Consider the following 21942-nt stretch of genomic DNA (forward strand, 5'->3'; position numbering starts at 1 on the left):
CTTCAAACTGCATGGAGCCACAAAAATTTTAAATTAGGGACAAAATCCAGTGGTTACGTTTAGCTGATTGGAAATGACCTTCTAAACGGTTGGATTTGAATGGCCTAAACACATAAACCATGGACCATTAATAATTTCAAGAGTGATAAGCTGCCGACCACTTTTCTTGTCGTGGGACCCACCTGTGCATTGGATCTGCTTGGATTTTGGGCCCATCCACTAAAATGTGATGGACAAATTGGTGGACGGTTTAAATTTGCAACAAACATTACAAAAGTAAGACCCATCCAGATCCAACCGATCAAGATAACCATTAACACCTCAGTGTTACATCCCTCTGGGTGTTGGATTGCGGACTGTAGAGCACAGCACCCGTGCATGTCGGTACTAGCGAAGTAATGTAGGTCCGACCATGATGCATATGTTTTATATACCCCATTCATCCATTATTTCAAATTATTTTATTGTGTGAGCCTGAAAATAAGGTAGATCCAATGATACTCAAGGGAAGCACCTGGTGTACCCCGTTTCAACACTGAAGTCTTCGTATCGATTCTCCAGTGGGGGTGGCTAACAGGAGTGTATACACACAGTGGAGTGTGTACTAACAAGCTAACCAAAAAATCAAGAAAAGTGGAGCACCCCATATGAAGCAATGGGGTCAATGTCGCCGACCATTGAAACCTTCCTCCACCAAGATATTTTGAGTTCATGGAAACTTTTGTGGCCTCAACAAGTTTCAATGGTAGGCGTTCAATCACCATCGTTTCCTGCAGTGCGGTACACCTGTGATTTTGATCCGCCTTATTCTTAGGTCATGGCCTAAAATTAGTTAGTAAAATAGATGAACTGTGTTGATTAAAATGGGTAATTGATCACACCCAAAAACACCAAAATGGGTAATTGAACCTATGACCTTAGGCATGATGAAGTTTTTGTGTTGTGATCCATTAGTTAAAATGAGTTTTTTCTTGGTATCATATGATACTTTAAAAAGTTATTTATGAAAATCCGCTTGCCTTTATGGCATATTTGAATAAAGGGCTGATTTGAAAATACTTATAAAAACTAACTTACCTTTTAAAAAGACATTCAAAAGAAATGCGCTGTTAATACCTCAAAAAGTTACCCTTTTGTCTTAGACAAGTGTGTGAAAGAAAGAGTTTACTAGGCTTACCTTTACATATACAAGTGATCTACGCCGTCCATCTGTTTCATAAACTCATTTTAGGCCATGAGCTCAAAAGATGACGTAGATCTGATGGCAAGTGGGGTCTAAGAAAGTTTCAACAAGGTCAATCCTTGTACCGTGAAATGGATTTGTTTAATGTGGTCCACTTGAGCATTACATCTATCTCATTTTCTGGGTTATACCTACATTCTGCACAAACACCGTGGTGAGCCCCACCTCGCTTTCTTCCCAAGTCTCGGCGGCAAAGTAGGTGAGACCTTGGCCTCACTAAATATGGTGCATCCCTGATAGTGGGGCCCACCTTCATACATGTATTGTATATCCACCCCGTTCAGCCTTTTGATAAGGTTACGGAGACCTGGATGGAGGGAAAACCAAATATCATATTCATCCAAATTTTTTTTAGTTCTCAAGGAGTTTTTGATGGTCAAACACTACTGTTTCTTATGTTTTGCTCCATTTAAGATTTTAATTGCTTAATGTTGGGGTCATGCCCTAAAATAATTTTGAAAAATGAATGGACAGTGTGGATATACAATATATACATCAAGGTGGGCCCCACACTCAGGGTAGCTCTGTGTTCGGTGAGACAGGGTCGTACCTAATCCACTCCTCCCCTCTTGAGCATGACTTGCGGCCAACAACCAGCAATGTGGGTGCCATCCTGACGGTAGGGACCGCATCGATATATGAATATGAAACCAATATCCACGTGATCCATCTACTTTGGCAGATTATTTTATCGCATGGTCCCAAAATTAAAAAGATATAATTTTCAGATGGGCCATACCACAGGAAACAGTGATTGCTGAACGCCTACCATTAAAAACTTCCTCAGGTCCACCGTAATGGTTTTTGACCGTCCAGCTTGTTGATAAAGTGATACAGACCTGAATGAAAGGATGTAACAAATATCAGCTTGATCCAAAAATTTTGTCGCCCATAAATAGTTTTTAATAGTCAATAACTATTGTTTCTTATGGTACGGTCCACCTGGTAATTGGATTAGCTTCAATTTTTAGATAATGCCCTAAAATGAAAAGATGGACGGTGTGGATACAGATTTAATACATCAAGGTGGGCCCCATGGTAAGGGCCACACTCTCGCACTGGTGCCCAGTGCCGTTTGGATGGACGGTGTGGATACAAAAAAAAAAAAAGAAAAAAGAAAAAAGATGGACGGTGTGGATACAGAATTAATACATCAAGGTGGGCCCCACGGTAAGGGCCACACTGTCTTGTGTGAGTCAAGGTTCTCACTTAAACCGCCCCTCTCTCTCTCTCTCTCTCTCTCTCTCTCGCACTGGTGCCCGGTGCCGTTTGGGTGGATCCCTATAGGGCCGAGTACTCCTATGAATGTTCCTTACATCCACACTGTCCATCTATTTTAACAGATTATTTTAAGACATGATCCCAGGAACGAAGCGGATTAAAATTTTTCATGAACCATACCACATGAAACAGTAGTGATTGAATCCCACCGTCAAAAACTTCACAGGGGCTGCCAGAATGTTTATTTCCATCCAACCTGTTGGTAAAGTCACCAAAACCTAAAACCTAGATGAAGAGACCATAGAAATATCAGCTTGATTCAAAAATTTGGTGGCCCTTAAAAAGTTTTTAACGATTACCACTATTTTCTATATATATTATGGGTCACCGGAAATTTGGATCTGCTCCTTTTTTTTAAAAAATCACTCTATAATGGATTTTCAAAATGGATGGATGACCTGGATATTGTCAAATACAGTAAAGTAGGTCCTTGGTCAGGGATTCCCCATTTTTGTGGATGCTGGATCCACCGAAGCTGCGCCGGTTGTCAGCCTTTATTACATGTTGGGTGACGTAACGGGAGGGACTTATAATGATGGATTGCCCTAGGGCAGGTGGGGGCACACCGTGCTGTTTGTGAGAAATCGGTTCCGTCCGTTCATTTTGACATGTAATTTTAACAGGCATGAGACAACACCAGGGGATATGAGCATAAACGCCCTACCTAAGTAATATTAAAAATTAAATAATAATAAAATGTATTAAATTAAAATAAATAATAATAAAATGTATTGAAGTTTAATTAATCTTCAAATAAATAAATGAAAATGTCTTCAATTTTTTTCAATTGGTTTTTAATATACAAACCCTACAAAACAATTTATACGAATGTGAGCGCAATGACTCGTAGGGTTACGTCATTCCCAAAATTAAAAATTTTACATCAGTATGTAATGAAGAATACATAATGAAAGATTTAGTCATAATGCATAGTATCGCAGGCTAGTAGGGGCCTCGTACCAAGTGCCACAACTCACATTAGTCTCATTCCTAACATGCAAAGTGATTCCAAGGTGATAAACTCCTAATCCTGAATAGTTTCGTACCTATTGGGGATCATGGCCCATGAATGTATGCACCAAAACTATATTTACGCATCCACAACTTGAATATAAGAGAACGTTAACATTCCACTAGTAACAAATAAAATTCTGATAATAAATAAAAAATAAAACAAGATAGTTTCTGATTTGCTTTTGGACTTTGCCAAGGCAGAGCGCTGATGCACCCATTTTACGGATTAACCAAAAGCAGAGCATCGTGACCATTTTGGACCTCCCAAGGTAGAGCATCATGCATCTAATATTTTAGGGAGTCCGATCAAAGTACCCATGTGTACATTTACTTAATCTTAAATAAAGGAAAATATAAATTTTATCCTGAAACACGGGCCAATGATTGAATATTTAGATATGACGCATCCTGTAATATAGAGCAGGGGTTGAATATCCACAATTGCTTAAATTTAAAATACGGCATAAAATAAACATCATTTTAAAAAATAACCTTAGGCAAAACACTAATTATAACAGAATAACATAATAATCCTTCTTAAGACAGAGCACCCATAACTTAATTATATTCAAAAGTACGTAACAATAATCAAATAAATTAATTTCACATATTAAAAATCAAATAAATGCATTTTATATTACGTACAACCAAAATCAAATAACTTAAATCAATAATATGAAATAAATAATTAATGGAATCAAAGTACATACTAATGTAGGCTTTTCAATCGGGAAGATCACCTACCTAAGATATTTGATAAGATTTTGGTGAATATTTATCCACAACATGCGTTGATTCGAAAATCACCGTTCATCCGATCCAACTTGTGATTTGAAACACAAATTCTATTCCGTTTTGTTTAACCAAACCCTATTTAATTAGACCAACTTTCCTAGAATGAAAATATGTTATCTATTTGAGTTAATGGGGTCTTATAATCCTTAAACTCTATTTTGAACTCACTACATGTTGATTGACTGAGTCACTCAGTGAGTGATGGCGTAAAGGAGGAAAACAAAGATGTATCTACATGAAGTGTTCAAGAATGATTCAGATAGAGAAAAATGGCTTACCAGTACTTGATAGGGGGACCAACTAGATTATGAAATTTTCCAAAAAATGGCAAGGTGATTAGGTTGGCCTACTAACTCTGATATAAATAAAATAGAAAATAAGGAATTATGGTGCAAAGGTTGCAAGGTGTAGATGGACAATCTAAGTTAAAGGAAGAGGGCTTACTAAGTGATGATCTGAGGATTAGACAAAGCTTGAAATTGATCTGAACTTGGCAAGAATAGGGCTAGCTTGACGTCTCAATCAGGTACAAACTCGATGAGTCGATATTCAACACAACGATGCCATTCGGGAATAGTAACAGACGGAGGAAGCAGTTACAGAGAGATAGAGAGAATCGGTGAGAGAAATGTTAAGGTGGGGCCCTGCTCTCCGAAGACTTTGGAGATTGCCTAATCGACGTCGAGGCCCTAGCCAACTTAGGAGATCAGCTCCAGGAAAAACAGACTACCAAAGAAGCTAGAAAAGTTAAAGAGTAGGATTAGAATCGGGGACATCCAATCATTCCTTTTTTTTTTTATAAAGAAAATGGTGTTGGGTCTCCCCTTTTCCTTCTCACATCTCAAATCCATTTGTATAGCAATTCACACATTCCAAACACATCAACAATACACATGCTTACTTTAAAAATAAAATAAAATAAAATAAAATAAAATTCTGTGATGATCTCTCTTATTTACGTGTTTTTTATATTTTATTTACCTACCCTTGGTCATTTGACTCTTCGAAGTAAGGCTAGAATATTTTTATTTTTATTTTTTCTTCTTTTTTCGCCTGCTCAGCCCCTCGTGAGTTATGGGAAGCATGACTACGTATATAACGCTGAAATTCTGTTGAATGCTCTAAAAAGTCATAAAACCCCATAAAGTAGAGACTATGCACTACACGGACGGAAAAGGGTGCCTAACCCCTTCCTTTCTGCTAACCAAGGCCCTTAGAATCACAGTCGTAGACCAGCAGCAATTACTTGAATTGGAGAATCTTACCATTCCTTAACTGTTAAACGATTCTACGATTTGTAGCCAGTCATAAATTCCAATCTTCATTTTACTAGTAGCGACTCTAAAAATTAAACGTATTTTTACATCTAAGTCAATTCTACACCCCATCTATCCAATTGATAAGCAGAAATGAATGTGACTGCTTACATGGCGGGCGACGTTCATATTGAACCACACAATGAGAAACAATGAAAAGGAGCTGGTTACCGTTCAAACCTTCTTGGTCTCCACCTGATGTTTATATGCATCTCAAGCTGTTCATAAAGCAGTCCAACCATTGATAAGGTCATTACCATTGAGAAGAACTGAAAGAATAAAAATATTAGCTGGATCCAAAGCTTCCGTAGCCCCACAAATGTTTCAACAATGGACTTACAATCTCCACTATTTTTTATTGTGTGGCCCGCTTGAGTTTTTGAATCAGACTCATTTTTTAGGTCATGCCATAAAATGAGGGGGTAAAACATATGGATCGGATAGATTTCACACCAAAACCGTAGTAGGCCCCACCTAATTCGAATCACCAATGGAAAAGTTCCTCTCTACGAAGGGGCATTTTTGTCTATTTAAAAATAAGGATGTAAAATCGTATATAATCTTCTCGGCATAATGTTAGGCCGTAATACAATAACAGCCACCAAAAGGCTAGCAGCCTCCTCCACATACATCCAAAGTACGCATAGTTTCAAAAAATGGACCAAAAGACCGATTTTCATAAACAACTCTACTTTAAAGCAGCCTCTTCCATATACATCAAAAAATGGACCAAAAGACAGGCCAATTTTCATAAACGACTCTACTTTAAATATTGACTTATTTACCGAGGGGTGAAAAGGAGACCATTGAATAGTCAAATGCTCAAACAAAGGTAATGTCTAGGTAATACTAAATTTTTTCATGCCTCGGTCACGAAAAAAAATAGGAGATCGATGATCAGGTCCATAGAGCTAGACTAAGGGAGGATTGTAGAATCTCAAGAACAAATCAAAGTGGAGGCCGTGAGATTCTTCCACATGCTCTTGTCAGCAGGGGTGATAGATCTGGAGGAGGGCCTCTTCTCAGCTATCCTAGATAAGGTAATGGTGGAGGACAATTCCCATCTCATGGCTATCCTGTCCCTTCTGGAAGTTAAGCAGGCAGTCATGGCCCTCCCAAAGGACGGTGCGCTAGGCCCCAATAGCTTTTCAAGAGCCTTTTTCGCTGGTTGTTGGGACATAATAGGGCTAGACCTCCTGAAGGTAGCCTCTTCCATCTTCAAAGGTGGTCTTTCCCGAGAGCTTTCACGACTTCGCTAATATGTCTTATTCCCAAAGGGACCGTGCCAAAGAAAGTTTCAAACTACAGACCTATTAGTCTCTACAACAATGTAAATAAAATATTTGTTAAAATCATCTTTACAAGGTTGACCAAGGTGCTCCCAAAGTTGATTTCTCCTGAGCAAGGAGCTTTCGTCCAAGGGTGATCGATGACAGAAAATATTGCGCTCTCCCGGGAAGTTTTGTGAGACTTGAACAAAAAAGTGCATGGCAGGAATATAGTGGTTAAGCTGGACATGGAGAAGGCGTACAATAGAGTCGAGTGGGCCTTCCTAAAGAAAATTCTAGGGAGGTTTGGCTTCTCGGGCCCGTGGGTGAAGCTAGTGGAGCGTTGCTAGTCTAACTGTTGGTTTTCGGTGCTGATCAATGGAGAATCTGCGGGTTTCTTCAAGTCTACCAGGGGTCCCAGGCAAGGAGATCCGTTATCTCCTAGTTTGTTCATTTTAGCTGCAGAAGCTTTGAGCAAGAGAGTCACAAATCTGATGGATAGGGCAGCTGCAACCCCTTTCAGCTAGGTAGGGGATGTCCCCGGGTTTTTCATCTTTTGTATGATGATAATACTCTTTTATTCCTTAATAGGGGTCTAAAATCGATACGGGTTGTGAAGCGATTCCTTGATTCCTATTAAAGGGCTTCAGGCGAGAAAATTAATCTGCTTAAAAGCAGTTTTCTCTATTCGGGCCGCCTCCCTGCCTCCAAGGCCTCCTCTATTTAGCAGGTTCTTGGGATGTCGAGAGCCTCTTCTAATCTGCTATACTTAGGTGTTTCAGTTGCAGTAGAGAGAAGGAAAACAACAAATTTCTAATAGTTGATCGATAAGGTAGACAATTGGATTAGAGGGTGGCAGTCCAGATGTCTTTCACTAATAGGATAGGCTACGCTTTTACAAAATGTGTTGAGTAGTATACCGGTGCACACGTTAGCAGCAGCCCTGGTTCCTTCTGCAGTGTTAAAGGCTTTGGAAAGAAGGTTTGCAGACTTCTTTTGGGGCTGGAATGAAGGCATGAAAAAGCTTCACTAGAGAGACAAGTTAGATATTATGACCCCCAAATCGGAAGGGGGTTTGTGTATCAGAAAATTGGCAGAGGTGATGAAAGCGCTGCGTCTTAAAATGGTATGGGCCATCAAATACCAGGGAACTCGCAACCTTTGGAGGACTTTCATGGCAACTAAATACAACCAGGACTTGGCTAATGATGGTCTTGTGCAGGGGACGTCAGCAGCCTCCCCTGTGGAAGAAAATTCGCAAGCTTTTTCCGCTCATGGCAGCTAAGGTACTATGGCAGATCTGGAAGGGTGATCTTAATCTTTGGAGAACCAACTGATTAGGCCTGGGCTCTTTGGAGAGCAAAGTGGCATCCCCTATTCCTACGGCGCTGAGGGGCTTGGAGATCCGCGACTTCCTGGGCCAAGTCAGGCCCCTTCCGCTATCGGTAGTGTCCTCTTTCCTCTCTCAAGAGACCATCAACTTCGTCTTTCACAAAGGCTTTAGCACATCAAACGAGCCAGCAATGCCAGTCTGGCCTTTATCCCTTAATGGCGAGTTCACAGTGAAAACGGCCTAGGACTCTAGCAGAATGTCTAGGCCCCGCATCGGTTGGGCGAGGAAAGTGTGGCACGCCCTGTTGCCTCCCAAGATCTTGCTCCTAGCGTGGAAAACCATCAAAGGCGCAATCCCGGTAGAGTGCTCAATGTAAGCTAGAGGGATATCTTTAGCGTTGTAGTGCGTCTGCTATGACAGGGCAGCTGGTCAGGTCCTAACGTGTGATACAGCCATTCATCTCTTCCTCCTCAGTGATTGGGCTGTAGCTATTTGGTCACACTTCGCAGCTATTTTCAGCAAGAACAATCTGACAGCCAATTCAATTGAAGACAGGATGCTTCAGTGGTGGAATGTGCCTGCTCTTGGGGACTAGGGTGGGGTCCTGAATAAGCTGATCCCCTGTATCATTCAATGGAGATTGGGAAGGGCATGAATGAAGCAAAGTTTGAGGGGAGGCATCCCTCATGTCAGATGCAAATCTTGCATGTCAACAGGTGGGCGCAAGTGATCATCAAGTCCCGGAATCCTGCGCAGTCTAACCTATGGGCAAACAGTCATATCCTAGCTGATTTGGGGATCGTGGCTTGTGCCTTCCCAGCTAGAAGGGCCCGGGTAGTGAAGTGGCATAAGTCTCCTGCTAACTGGGTTAAGATGAATGTAGATGGGTCTTCTATGGGAAATCCAGGCAATGCGGGGGGAGGAGGAATTTGTAGAGGGGAGCTAGGGGATTTTATTTTTAGGTTCTTAGCGGGATATGGGGTGTCGTCCAACACTAGGGCTGAAATCAGAGTGGTTCATGACGGGTTGTTTCATTGTCAAAGCAAGGGCTTGACTAACATTATCATAGAATCGGACTCCCTCTTAGTGGTGAACATGTTCACAGGGAAGTCCAATCCTGGTTGGAAATGGAAGTATTGGTGTAGCAGGATCAAGGGCCTGACGGCCAAGGGCCATGTTAAATTTCAGCATATCCTCAGGGAAGGGAATGGGCCTGTGGACGCTTTGGCTAGGCTGGGTCGCTCCTCTCAATCCTCAGCTCTTTTCAACGCTAGCCCGGGCCTTCCTCGGGAGGTCAGGGGTCAGCTTTTTCTTAACAAACTGAGATTAGGCTCGGTTAAGGCTTAGATCTCCAGCTTGGGTGGCCCTCCTGCTGGGGGGTTTTTCTTTTGTTTGATTCTTGTTGATAAGTTAGACGTTACGATAGGCTCCTCGTTTTTTTTTTTTTTTTGTTAGGGGATCCTGTGTGGCTACCCTTTTGTGTTGCCCACCTGAAGATGGAATATATACAGTTTCTCCAAAAAAGAAAAAAAAAAGGGTAATTTCTAGGGATTTTGACCATACTAACTTTGTTGTATGGTCAAATTCTCGAAAGAGGTTCCACCTACCAACTATTCCAAGGATGGCCTGACAAGCTTTGGAAAACTTTTTGGACCAAAATGCTATTCTCCTTGGTTGTATGGTTTTTGAGTAAATAAGAAGTTACGTCGTATTTAATGTTAAGAAAGTGATGTGGACAGAAGCCTTTTTTAACATGTACAAGGCTCAACTCTTAGGGCCCACATTAATGTGTGTTTATAATCCATGCTGCTTATCCTTTTTGTTGTGTCATTTAAGGGTTAAGGCTCAAATATCAGCCTGATCCAGAGCTCGTGTGGGCCACATAATAGAAAATGAGCTTGTGTGGGATGCATAATAGAAAATAATAGTGACAATGGAACCCACTTTTGAAACTTTATACGCTCATTGTGATGTTTGTTAGAAGCGGACACTGCCCAAGTAAGGATTTTTTGGGCCCACGACAAGCTGGCCAACAAGGTGGACGGAACGGATCACCCCATTATGGTCTTCAACTCCTATTATTTAAAAACAATCAAGTTATTAATTACATCAACCTGACAACCACAACCACATTACAACCACGACCCTTACCATGACCATTACCATGTTATATGGGTATGGGTTGTAGTTATCATGCTATATGGGTCGTGGTTGTAATGTGCTAAGGGTCGAGGTTATTGTGTTATATGGGTTGTGATTGTAATGTGATAAGAGTCAAGGTCATTGTGTTACATGGGTCATGGTCATCATGTTATATGGGTCATGATTGTCATGTTATATGGGTCGTGGTCATCTTGGGTCATGGTTGTCATGGGTCGTGGCTATCATGTGACATGTGGAGTTTAGGGTTGTAATGTAATAAGGGTCGAGGTTGTCATATTATAAGGTTAGTAGGTCCTGTCGTGATTTATGTGTTGAATCCAATCCGTCCATTAGATTTAGAATTTAATTTAACATCATAGGCCAAAAAAATAAGTTACATCCACATATTTTATGGCCTTCAAAAAGTTTTTAATGGTAGGTTTTCAATTTCATTGCTTTCTATGGTGTGGTCCACATGAGCCTTTGATATGCCTCATTTTTGTGCTCATTCCTTAAAATGATCTTTCACAATGAATGGACGATGTGGATAAAATATATACAACATGGTGGGCCCAATAAAACCATCCATCTCACATACGCCGGGTGGACCGTAACTTGACGTTGCAACCGTTGACTCGCGACCACCTCTTCAGGTTTGCTAATTCCACACTCATGTAGAGCCTTGCACATTCATATGCAGGCTTTTGGTTTTTTTAGTGATCCAAACTGTTTATTTGTTAGGGTTTCCTTTGGATGGGTGATGTCCTAAAAATATCTTAGATTGAATATTTTAACCCTTTTATTATAAGAATATTGTTTTGATTGTTTAAATTCAGGGAAAATGAAGAAAATTATCAAAGGCTTGAAATAATCGATTTGAGAGCTTTTATCTATTTATATTCCACTCTAACAGGCTATACTTGTCATATAGACGGTTGGATCATTCAAAGATTACCCCGATTCAAAAGCTTAAGTCCCAACGTATCTTATTGCAATACGTTGGATGTATACAAGCTACTTGGAGAGACAATGCCAATGTAAGTTACAGTGTTAGGAGTTACGTTGGATCATATGGACAGTTCATTTGATGGATCTAAACTGTCCATTAAGTCCAGAGCACATTTCATGGACAACAGTGTCAAAATCACAATGACCCAGATAGTCCAATCCATCCTTAGTTTGGCCTTATTTTTTGGTGGTCGTCCTTTTTCTTAGCCGTAGATGGATGGTTAGGATTGCCAAACTGATGTGTTCCTTTCACAATCACAAACAATCACGATTGGCCCTAACGAAGATTAAATTGTTGATTAGACTGGACCTATCTCATGTAAACGATACCAACCGTCTGTATTAGATGCTAGTAAATAGATCGTTAAGACTGTCAGATCAATGGAACATTGCATGGTAGCCCATGGGTTAGCATTGAAGTCGTTGGCTCATTACCTTCACAGAGGCAGCAAAGACGTTCCTGCGTGCCAGTCAGTTGTGGATCAGATTCTGCGTGTGTCCTAGCACATTAGATGTAACTCATTTTTTATGCCGTGACATTAAATTAAATTCTAAATCTAATGAATAGATTAAATTCGACACATAAATCACGACAGGACTCACAACCCTTATAACATGACAATCTCAACCTTTATTACATTACAACCACGAACTCCACAAGTCACGTGACAACCTCGACTTATATAATATGATAACTACAACCCATATAACATGAAAACCACAACCCATTTAACATGACAACCACGACCCATACCCGTATAATATGGTAAGGTTTGTGGTTATAACATGGTAACGGTCGTGGTTGTCAGGTTGATGTAATTAATAATTTGATTATTTTTAAATAATAGGAGTCGAAGGCCACAATGGGGTGATCCGTTCCATCCACCTTGTCGACTAGCTCGCTGCGAGCTCAAAAAGTCCTGACTTAGACAATGTCCACTTCTAACAAACATCACAGTGGCCTGAAAAGTTTCAATAGTGAGTGCCATTGTCATAATTATTTTCTATTATGTGGCCCACACAAACTCTAGACCAGGTTGATATTTAGGCCCTAGCCCTAAAATGACACAGCAAAAAGGATGGCGGCATGGATTATACACATACATCAATGTGAGCCCCAAGAGTCGGCCCAAAAAGGCTTCCATCTACGGCATTAAATATGACATACGTTATTATTAACTCAAAAAACCATACCACTATTAAACCAAGAACAAGGGCAATTTAATCTAGAAAACTTCTCGAGACATGTCAAAAGGCTAGCCTCGAAATATTTGGAAGGTTAAACCTATTTGGAGAATTTGACCATACTGGATGTACCCCAATATAATTTAGACAGTTTAAATTTGAATAATTAATATTACATGTATGCAATTTCAAGTAAATAATAAGTGCTCCCGTATCATACAGTACAGTGTGCTGGAGTATCATAGTATTACTCTCGCAGGATATCTCTGGATAACTCCCCTAATTCCTTGTGAACTAGGATAAAACGCCCTCTTCCCTCTCCATTTCACACCATCCAGACTCTCTTCCACCCTCTCTCTCTCCAAAATGGCATCTCCTGAAACCCCCATAGAAAACCTTCTCCTAATCTTTCTATCGTTACTCTCCCTCACTCTCTTCTTCTCAACAACCACATCCCAAGACAATCCAACGCTTAGCACAGACCCTTTCTACTACTACAACCTATGCGCACCGTCCAAGTGTAACGGCCTCAACCTCAGCTACCCTTTCTCCTTCCATCGTTTCTGCCAACCGCCTATCCTCCAATCCTCATGCCCCAACAACCAATACCTCGTCCTCTCCAACCCACATGCCCCGGAACGCAAATTCCGAGTCGTCCGAAACTTCACCTCCGACTCCAAGAGCGCGTCTTTCACCGTTGCTAGCCAGACGCTCTTTAGCTGCGGCAAGGTATCCTTTCCATCCTACACCGACCGCGTTAGCATCTTCTCCCTCGCTTTCGGTTTCACCTGGGCGACGCACTTCAACTGCACCAGTCGCGCCGAATCGGGCTCGGGCCTCCTGCCCGCCTCCTGTCTCGGGTGTCCGGGCCAGGATAAGTCCAGCTTCTGCTACTATGAGCCGGGGTTCGTGACGCGCCCCGGGTGCGAGGAGTTCTTACTGATAACGCCGTTGGGGTTCAACGTGAGTGCGGAGAGGGACCTGAGGGCTTTTCTGCAGAAGGGGTACAGGTTGCGGTATGCTAAGCCGTTGGATTGCCAGGGCTGCGAGGCCTCCGGGGGCCGTTGTGGGTCCCACCCGCTATCTACGGCGTTCGTGTGCTATTGCCCATCCAGCGTCGATCCCTTTAACTGCTCTGACGGTACGTGCGCGTTTTAATTCCATGTGGAATTATACACCGTAATTCAGTGTTTAAGACACCCCCACAATATCCGGCCGAGGTTTGCTAGTTCTACACGCCGGTGCATGTATTATATTGTGAGATGTGTGAGATCTGAGCTGTTCACCAGGTGAGCTACAACTTTTAGATCTTCTATCGTGAAATTCATGCCATTTCAAATCTCATGTAGGCCATAGTATATCAAAACAAATCAACGGTTAGGAAAAAAACTTAAACAACTAATTTACTTTCTTTATTGTGGCACTCCTGAAGATTGAAATTGTCTGATTTTTTAAGCAGAAGATCTATTTCTTTCCAACCTCATTGAAAGCTAAGATCACACACGTGTTTCATATTTGCACACGTGCCCTCGTGTGAATTAGCAAACCCCTATTGGGCCTATAGAACATTCTAAGTGCACTCGCCTCCGCACGTGGAAACGAGGAACACCTGAGAGAGATTAGAGCCACTCATCACCTGATCCCCAGACCATCTGACCATCAGGTGGGCCACAGGTCGGTTTAGGTGGGACCTCGGCCTCACCCAAGACAGTGTGGTCATTACCGTGGGGTTAGCGTGGGGTCCACCTTGATGTATGTATTATGTATCCACGCCTTCCATCCGTTTTTCCAGATTATTTCATAACATTATTCGAAAAATGAAACAGATTCAATTATCAAGTGGACCATACCATATGTAACAGTGTTGATTGACCATTAATGGGCTACGAAAGTTTTGGATCAAACTGATATTCATTTTTTATCTTCCTCCATGCTTTTGTGACCTTTTCAACAGATTGGATGGTAAATAAACACTATGGAACATTAAGGTGCACCCTAAGACGTTTTTAATGGTAGGACGGTTAATCACTACCTTTCTTATGCTATGATTCACCTTATATTTGGATCTACTTCATTTTTGGCATAATTTCCTAAAATGATCAAGAAAAACGGATGGACGGTGTGGATACATAATACATACATCAAGGTGGGCCCCACTGGCTTGGGTGAGGCCGGGGTCTCACCTAATCTGCTCTCACACGTATACCAAACTTTTTTTGTTACGGTGATTCAATTTCTCGTAACCGTCCGTTTATTTTGTACAAGTGTGGCCCATCAGATGATCAGGCCAGCATGATTTTGACACGTGTATTGATTAAGTGGGGATCAGCCAATGAGAAGCTCCAGTATCACACAGGGGTTCCTCTTTTCTAATCCTGTCCATTCAAAGGGGCTCAAGTGGTGGACCATTTTGCGTGGATCGAATAGTCATTCGTAGCACCTGATAATTTGGCCATGGCCTATCCATGGTTGGACTCGCTACTGGAGCGTTCCGATCATTTAGACATGGTCCAACAGTCTGACGAGGATTTCAATTCAGTAGTCCGCGGACTATTTGACTACGCCTCATGGGGTCAACTCAAATAGGCCAATAGCAGATTTAAGGAGGTAGCTATGGACCGGGCCTCTACGACACCTGTTGTAGAAAGATCATACAACAGTCGAGATCTATGGGCCCACCGTGGCCTGTGTCACACATCGGCTCTGTCTATCAATTGATACACCTCGTGTTAGAGCCTGAGCTAAAAAAACAAGTCGTTCCAGAGATCCGACGGGTCATAACATACAACATGAAACAGTGGGACCGAGGACCCGCATGAAAAGCTTCCTTTGACCACCGTGTTGTTTATATGCCATCCAACCCGTTCATCAGATGGACCCAATTAGGATCAAATTGCATACAAAGAATCAGCCAGAAACAGAACTCAGATGGGTTCCCACCGAGTGAATTTAGAGTATTCAGGCGTAATTTTACATTACTACTCCCGAGGTATGGCCCACCTAAGTTTTGAATCAAGCTGATTTTCTTCATGTGTGGTGAAAATAAGTTAGCTCAACTAATGTAAAGAATGGGTGTCACATAAACATCACATCGGACACTGCTTGATGGGGCCATGATCCAATAATCTCGATGGAAGCATGGTAGTTGAACATTAATTTGTGAAGTTGAATGTGTTTAGCACTTTTTCTGGTTTGGGTTTTTGTGGTCACGGGTGGTGTGTGCTAGCGTACTAGATTCAATTTTACGTTCAATTCCAACTAAACAACTTTTTTTAAAAAAAAAATTTACTGAAATATTCTTTTTTTTTTTTCTTTTTTTTTTTTTTAAAGATGGGCTCACGCCACCGAATTTATTGAAAATAGAGAAACAAATGTACAGCTTATCGAGCTGACCCCAACAAAAAGAAAAGGAGCCAGGCCTATCATATACCACCCTAACAAAACCGAGACAGCAAAACAAACAAGAAAAAGAAGGGGCCCAACGAGAAAGAAGGGGCAAAAGCCGATGGACTCAGGTTCTCAAGTAACCCAAGCCCGCCCTATCAAGAACCAATAGGCCCCTGACCTTCCTCGACAAGTCCGACCGAGAACAATAAACCAAATTGCCGCAACCTTCACTTGCCATCCGGGCGAGCGCGTCTGCCACAGAATTACCCTCACGGAGAATATGTCTGAAAGAAAGGTTGAGGGATCAGTTGAAGCAATGAATGACTCCCAATCTAAACAACTTGACCCTATGTATTAATATAGGCAAATACGATCAGTATGATCGTACATGACCGTGATTTGAGCATATCCAACACCTATTTAACCTTGTAAATTGTTTGGAGAATGATCATGAGAGGGGTGGAGTTCTTCCTCTGAAGATGGGTTCGGCTTGACTTCCTTACAAAAGTATTTTTTATACTTGGTTGTTAAATTATAAGGAAATACTCACAATCAATCGAGGCGGAGCAGCAATAAACATTTCTAAATGAAGAAATGCTTGTATTGAGAATGGATAATGTCCAACATATGGGCGTAGACTTGGATTATATCTAAGAAATTACCGTCATACCTAAAATAGAGCTAAGGAGGAAAAGATTATGCTAAGATAAGATAAGATAAATTTGACTTGATTTGTTGGATTGGTTTTAAATAATTTGTTATGCAAATTTTCTCTATTATTTATAGACTTCTCTGCTACATGGATCATAGATACTTTGTATCTATTTATCCTCTTTATTTCAACCGTTATGGTAGTTCAATCGTTGTCACGTTGGTTTTTCAAATCCTTCTGACTCTCTTTATTTCTGCCTTTTGGACTTCTCAATCCCGACCTGTCATTAGATAATGTGTACTACCAACTTAGCAGTAGTTGTACTTCTGTAAAAAGTTTTCCAAATATTTCCACAGATCTTTTACATGCTATATTGTTCTCTGAGAAAACAACATGTGTCATTCCCTAATTGATTAATTCACGAATGGGGAGGATACAACATTGCCCAGATGTCTCTTCACCTTTGGGTAAAAGGTAAAAGTAAGGCTAGTCTGTTGCCCAATGTAATTAATGCGATCAACTACTTTTCCACATGTCAGTCCCTTATTGATGCCCCTCGGTTGAGACTAAAACCAAATGGTGATTTTAATGTTTTATGGAGGGTTTTATTTGTGTTATACGAGAAGTCATGATTTTCATTTCACTACCGGCACGGTTCTGTCCACTATATAAGCCTGTATTTGAAACTGATGAATCCTTTGCAAATAGTTTGCATTATGTTTCCTTCTTTTTCTCATCCTTGACTCTTCCTTCGGAGATCTGCCATTCTTTTCTGCCTAATAATAAAGGTCTCACATGCCACGTGGGTGGAGAAGAAGGAAAAGAGAACAATAATGTGCTTTTTTCCTTTTAAAAAGGATTGCCTGGAAATATCGGTTACTGGAGGTATTATTTAGTAAGATCTAATTACTAGAGGAATTTTGCGGTAAAAATCCCTTGGTATATTGGTGAGCGGGTGCAGGTAGCGGTCCACGTATAATGTTTGATAGGATATCAGACGGCTTTTAGTAACCTGTAATAGAGAAAATTCAATCCATCATTTCTTCTCACTGACACCATGATCTCGTTCAATTAGGAACGACTGAGGACCTTCAAACATGGGTCACTGGCGGAGGATCTGGACCATCCAAAGTACTCATTGCAGGTAATTTTATATTTCACGCTGCCTCATTTCTGCAAGAAAATATATTTATCACATAAAATTGATACAATGATGATCAGGCAGTGGGCCCCACCCACTGATTGAGGCACTGGGCACTACCACCAGGGATGGGGTGGGCCCCACCATCTGATCAGCACCGGGCCATTGATCCGGTGGCAACCATTCCATCTCGGCCATTGTTTGAGAAGAAACCTCAACTCAGCTTTCTTCTCTTATTCATTTGATGCAGCTGTATCCGCTTCGTCTGCCATATTCATACTTGTTCTTGCACTGCTAGCGACTCTCTTAGTCATCCGAAGAAGAAAGATGAAGCAGGAATCCAAAGATGAAACTGGCATAAGCTCCGAAGCTGTCGCTGGAATATCCCCAACCAGGTATTCCTATTCCCAACTCAAGAAGTTCACCAAAAACTTCTCAACGAAGCTTGGGGAAGGAGCGTTTGGAAGTGTCTACAAAGGGACCATTGATCATGGGCCCGGTGGTGTTGATGTAGCAATCAAGCTCTTGAAGGTGTCGAAACAAAGTGAAAAACAGTTCATGACCGAAGTCGCAACAGTCGGGAGGGTCCACCACAACAACCTGGTCCGGATGCTCGGTTACTGCGTTGACAGAACGAGACGAGCATTGGTTTATGAGTACATGGAAATGGGATCGCTTGATAAATACATTCGCCGCACCAACAACGATGAAGAATGCACCAACAATGAAGAAGAACACAGCGATTTCAAACAGCTAAGTACTAAGCAGATGTACAACATCACCTTGGAAACCGCTAGAGGAATATGGTATTTGCACCAAGGTTGTAGGAGTAGGATTCTGCATTGTGATATCAAGCCCCACAACATTCTTCTAGACTCAAATTTCTCGGCGAAAGTGGCGGATTTTGGGCTTGCAAAGATGATCGACAAGGACCACAGCCATGTTTCACTGACAGGAGGTCAGGGAACACCGGGGTATGCAGCTCCAGAGATGTGGTCGCAACTCTATGGGCCAGTAACGGAGAAGTCAGATGTTTACAGCTATGGGATGCTTGTTTTGGAGATGGTGGGTGGGCGGAGGAACTATGATCAAGCAGCGAGTGCATCCAGCCGGGAGTATTTCCCCGAGTGGGCGTTTAACAGAATCGAAAGAGGGGAAGTTCCTTTACTGAGGGAAGTGAGAAAAAAGGTAGGAGACGATAAGGAGGACATGCAAGTGGTAGAGAAGTTATGTAAGGTGGGGCTGTGGTGCATCCAGCATGTCCATTCGAATAGGCCCACTATGGGAAGAGTGATCCAAATGCTAGAAGGAGACGTTGATGGCATCGAGATGCCTCCTCATCCATTTCCACGGAATGATGCTGAGGGCCTATTTGGATTGGTAGAATCTCAAGAAATGTAATTGAAAATCGCAATGATTGCAAATCCTTATATATATATATATATATATATATATAGAGAGAGAGAGAGAGAGAGAGAGAGAGAGAGAGAGAGAGAGAGAGAGAGAGAGAGAGAGAGACTACTTACATGAGATGTAGGTAATTGAGATATTCAGAATTAGGGTATTTCCCAAATAACAATAAAGTTACTATACATTACATGTAGAGAAATGGTATGCATGATCTGGATGTATATGCTGTAGTAATACGAAGATGTAGCATAGAATGTATTGCAAAGTGGGAAAATCTCTTCGCGAGTAAATTTTTCTTGGGAAGAAGTAGCATGCAGTGAATATATGCAATTATGGAGGATGGCAACAAACTAACATAGTGATGACCCTGTTTTTAATTGAAAATTCCATGCTCACTTAGAGATGATCCTGCCAATATGAGAGAGCTAGAAGCTTTAAGTGCTGGCCTTTTGGAGGACTTCTGCATACAGATGAATGACTCACTGATGAACAATGTTGTATTAATCAAACATCTTGGTAAAGAATGCCATCGTCGGGGTTCATGAATGGTGGAGGAGATGAAGGTTGTGAGGATGAGAAGGCTGAGAGAATGAAGCAGGTGATGTTGAAGTTGGGTTATAGCATGGGTGCTGAAACCATTGTCAGGTCATCTCAAATCTAGAGAATTGAGGTAGGCGCCACTGGGGCTGGGTTATGATAGGAGTGGAAAGCGTCAAAACCGTTGTCTGATCCATACAGAGAAATGCAGTGAATATCTTCCGTGGATTCTTATATATATTTTGACATCGTCATTCTCACACGGCATTAGGAAAATGAGTGCGGATCCTCTGTTTCGTGGAAACAATTAGCAGCTTATTTCAATTTTATTATTGGTCCACGTCACTATAAGTGCCACATCATCAGTTTTTTAAATATATTAAAAAAATTACATTTCAGGAAAAGTCTTAACAAAAACATTAGACAGTTTCGTTTGGAAATTGGATTGCCAGCACATGGAGTACAGTAGGCTCTTACTATACTGAGTAAACTCAGTTAGGCCCACACAGTATATGTGAACGCTGGGAAATTGGCGCCCATGCTGGTTTCGGAGATTTTTGTTGAGCTTTTGTTTGTTTGACAAAGGAGTTGATTGAATATATTGTCTTGGAGTCGCCACTAACCACTTAATCTAAAATCTCGTAGTTGGCTAGAACCTGCAGAATATGCAAAGCTAGAGAATCCAAAAACTCTCTTGCTTTAAATTGACTCCTGATCTGCAATCCGGGATTCTGAGTAAGGGACCTCGGTTATAAAGAGGGAAGGTGTTAGGTACCCTCTTTGCCCATACAAGTGTACGGTTTCTACTCCATGTGATAAAGTAATCTTAAGGGATAAGATGATATGATCGAAGTGGGACTAGGCAAACTCAGATTTCTGATGTAGCAAAATCCGGGATTCCGGCAAACTATAGAGTATACGTCTAATGAATGTCTAGAAAAGCAGATGCGATGATACTAATATAAATTTTTTTTTTTTTTTAAAGATGACTAGACTACCATGAGTTTTTGATGTGACAGAATCCTATATTCAACAAGTCACCGAGCATACATTCAATGGTGATCTAAAGGAGCAGGGTGGTTGAGAAAGGAAATAATGATATGATGAATGTTTTAGGAAAAATAGTATGATCTTTAGCTTGCACTTAAAATAGCTAGGACATGGAGTGCACCATGACCAACCTGGATGGGATTGTAAAAGTTGAGGACGGCTTGAAGGAGGTTAGGGAAGGCTAAAAGGTGGGGCTTGAAGACTCAAGAGCTCCCCTTCACTCTCACTCACTTGCTCTCTCTCTCTCTCTCTCTCTCTCTCTCACTCTCCCTTAGAAAATTTGAGAATTTTATCTCTTGGGTAGAAGTGCCGTATGAAACGAAGAGAGGTGAAGGCTATTTATATCCTTTTGGGGTGACACTTTGGTAATTCTAGGGTTTATGAAGGATAAATGTTGACATGGCTGCTTATGATTGGTTGAAGGGAGAGAAGTGTCATGTAGGATGTTCTTATAAGCTCTTTGGGTTTGGTAAAATGATAAATTAATAGGGTAAACTTCGGAGGTAATTCTATATGAAAGTTGACTTTGGAAGGGGGATAGCTGTGTACTCAGAGGAGAGACCTGTTGGATAACGAGCGATAGTCAGACTATCACCCAAGCTGGGTTTTCCTGGGATTTGGCTGGTGGGCCTGTTTTGGGGCCTCTAGTCGGCCTAAAACCTGTTTTCGGATGTTTTGGATCAAAATGGCTGGGTATGTTTTTGAGAATTGGATCGATTTTTGGGTAGGCTTTGGTTCAGATAATGGTTTGAGTTAGGGTTTTGGTTAAGATTAGGGTTTAGGGAATGGTTGTGGTTTCTGACTCTCTTCCTAAGGGTCATCCTTGCCTTATTAAGTTGCTAGCCTAGGTGGGGTGTCTACAGATGTCCCTCTTTGGCTGAGGTTGCGAGCAACCGAATGCCAAAGCAAGTGGACACCCCACCCTTCTAGTCAGAAAATATTGTGGTTCAAATCTATTGCCTATCATCGTATTGTAGTCAGTTTACTGTTTGGAAACGAGATAACTCGCACATATCATGTGGGTTTGAGGAAAACATAGTGATTGTCCTTGCGCGTTCTGCGACATTACGAGCCACGGATCACAACCATTTCACGTCAGATTGTTGGTAGCATTGGAGGGTAAGTCTAAAAAGTAGGGCCCCTGCGTGTTCTGTGGCTTTATGGGGATTCCCGTACTATT

General features: G+C 41.5%; 2 protein-coding genes across 2 annotated transcripts in view; both read left to right on the plus strand.

Moving 5' to 3' along the window:
• Positions 1–8845, plus strand: part of LOC131244052 (rust resistance kinase Lr10-like) — a 26262-nt gene extending 17417 nt beyond the window's left edge. The window contains exons 3-4 of the mRNA XM_058243718.1: positions 8140–8203; positions 8671–8845. Coding sequence (XP_058099701.1) covers positions 8140–8203; positions 8671–8845 — 239 coding nt within the window. The remainder of the gene's footprint in view (positions 1–8139; positions 8204–8670) is intronic.
• A 4073-nt stretch (positions 8846–12918) lies between these two features.
• On the plus strand, positions 12919–19492 carry LOC131242619 (rust resistance kinase Lr10-like). Its single transcript, XM_058241375.1, has 3 exons — positions 12919–13726; positions 17700–17768; positions 18016–19492. Exons 1-3 carry the CDS (start codon positions 12952–12954, stop codon positions 19164–19166), a joined length of 1995 nt encoding a protein of 664 aa, XP_058097358.1. The 5' UTR covers positions 12919–12951; the 3' UTR covers positions 19167–19492.
• Positions 19493–21942: the final 2450 nt, after the last annotated feature.

The sequence above is a fragment of the Magnolia sinica genome, chromosome 4 (assembly GCF_029962835.1).
Source record: "Magnolia sinica isolate HGM2019 chromosome 4, MsV1, whole genome shotgun sequence".
Lineage (NCBI taxonomy): Eukaryota > Viridiplantae > Streptophyta > Magnoliopsida > Magnoliales > Magnoliaceae > Magnolia > Magnolia sinica.

What these genes read in the sequence shown, in the direction of transcription:
- LOC131242619 (XM_058241375.1), top strand. Translation starts at nt 12,952, where the DNA reads ATGGCATCTCCTGAAACCCCCATAGAAAACCTTCTCCTAATCTTTCTA. An exon ending in TCCCTTTAACTGCTCTGACG is followed by an intron (nt 13,727 to 17,699) that starts GTACGTGCGCGT and finishes TCGTTCAATTAG; the next exon opens with GAACGACTGAGGACCTTCAA. An exon ending in ATCCAAAGTACTCATTGCAG is followed by an intron (nt 17,769 to 18,015) that starts GTAATTTTATAT and finishes CATTTGATGCAG; the next exon opens with CTGTATCCGCTTCGTCTGCC.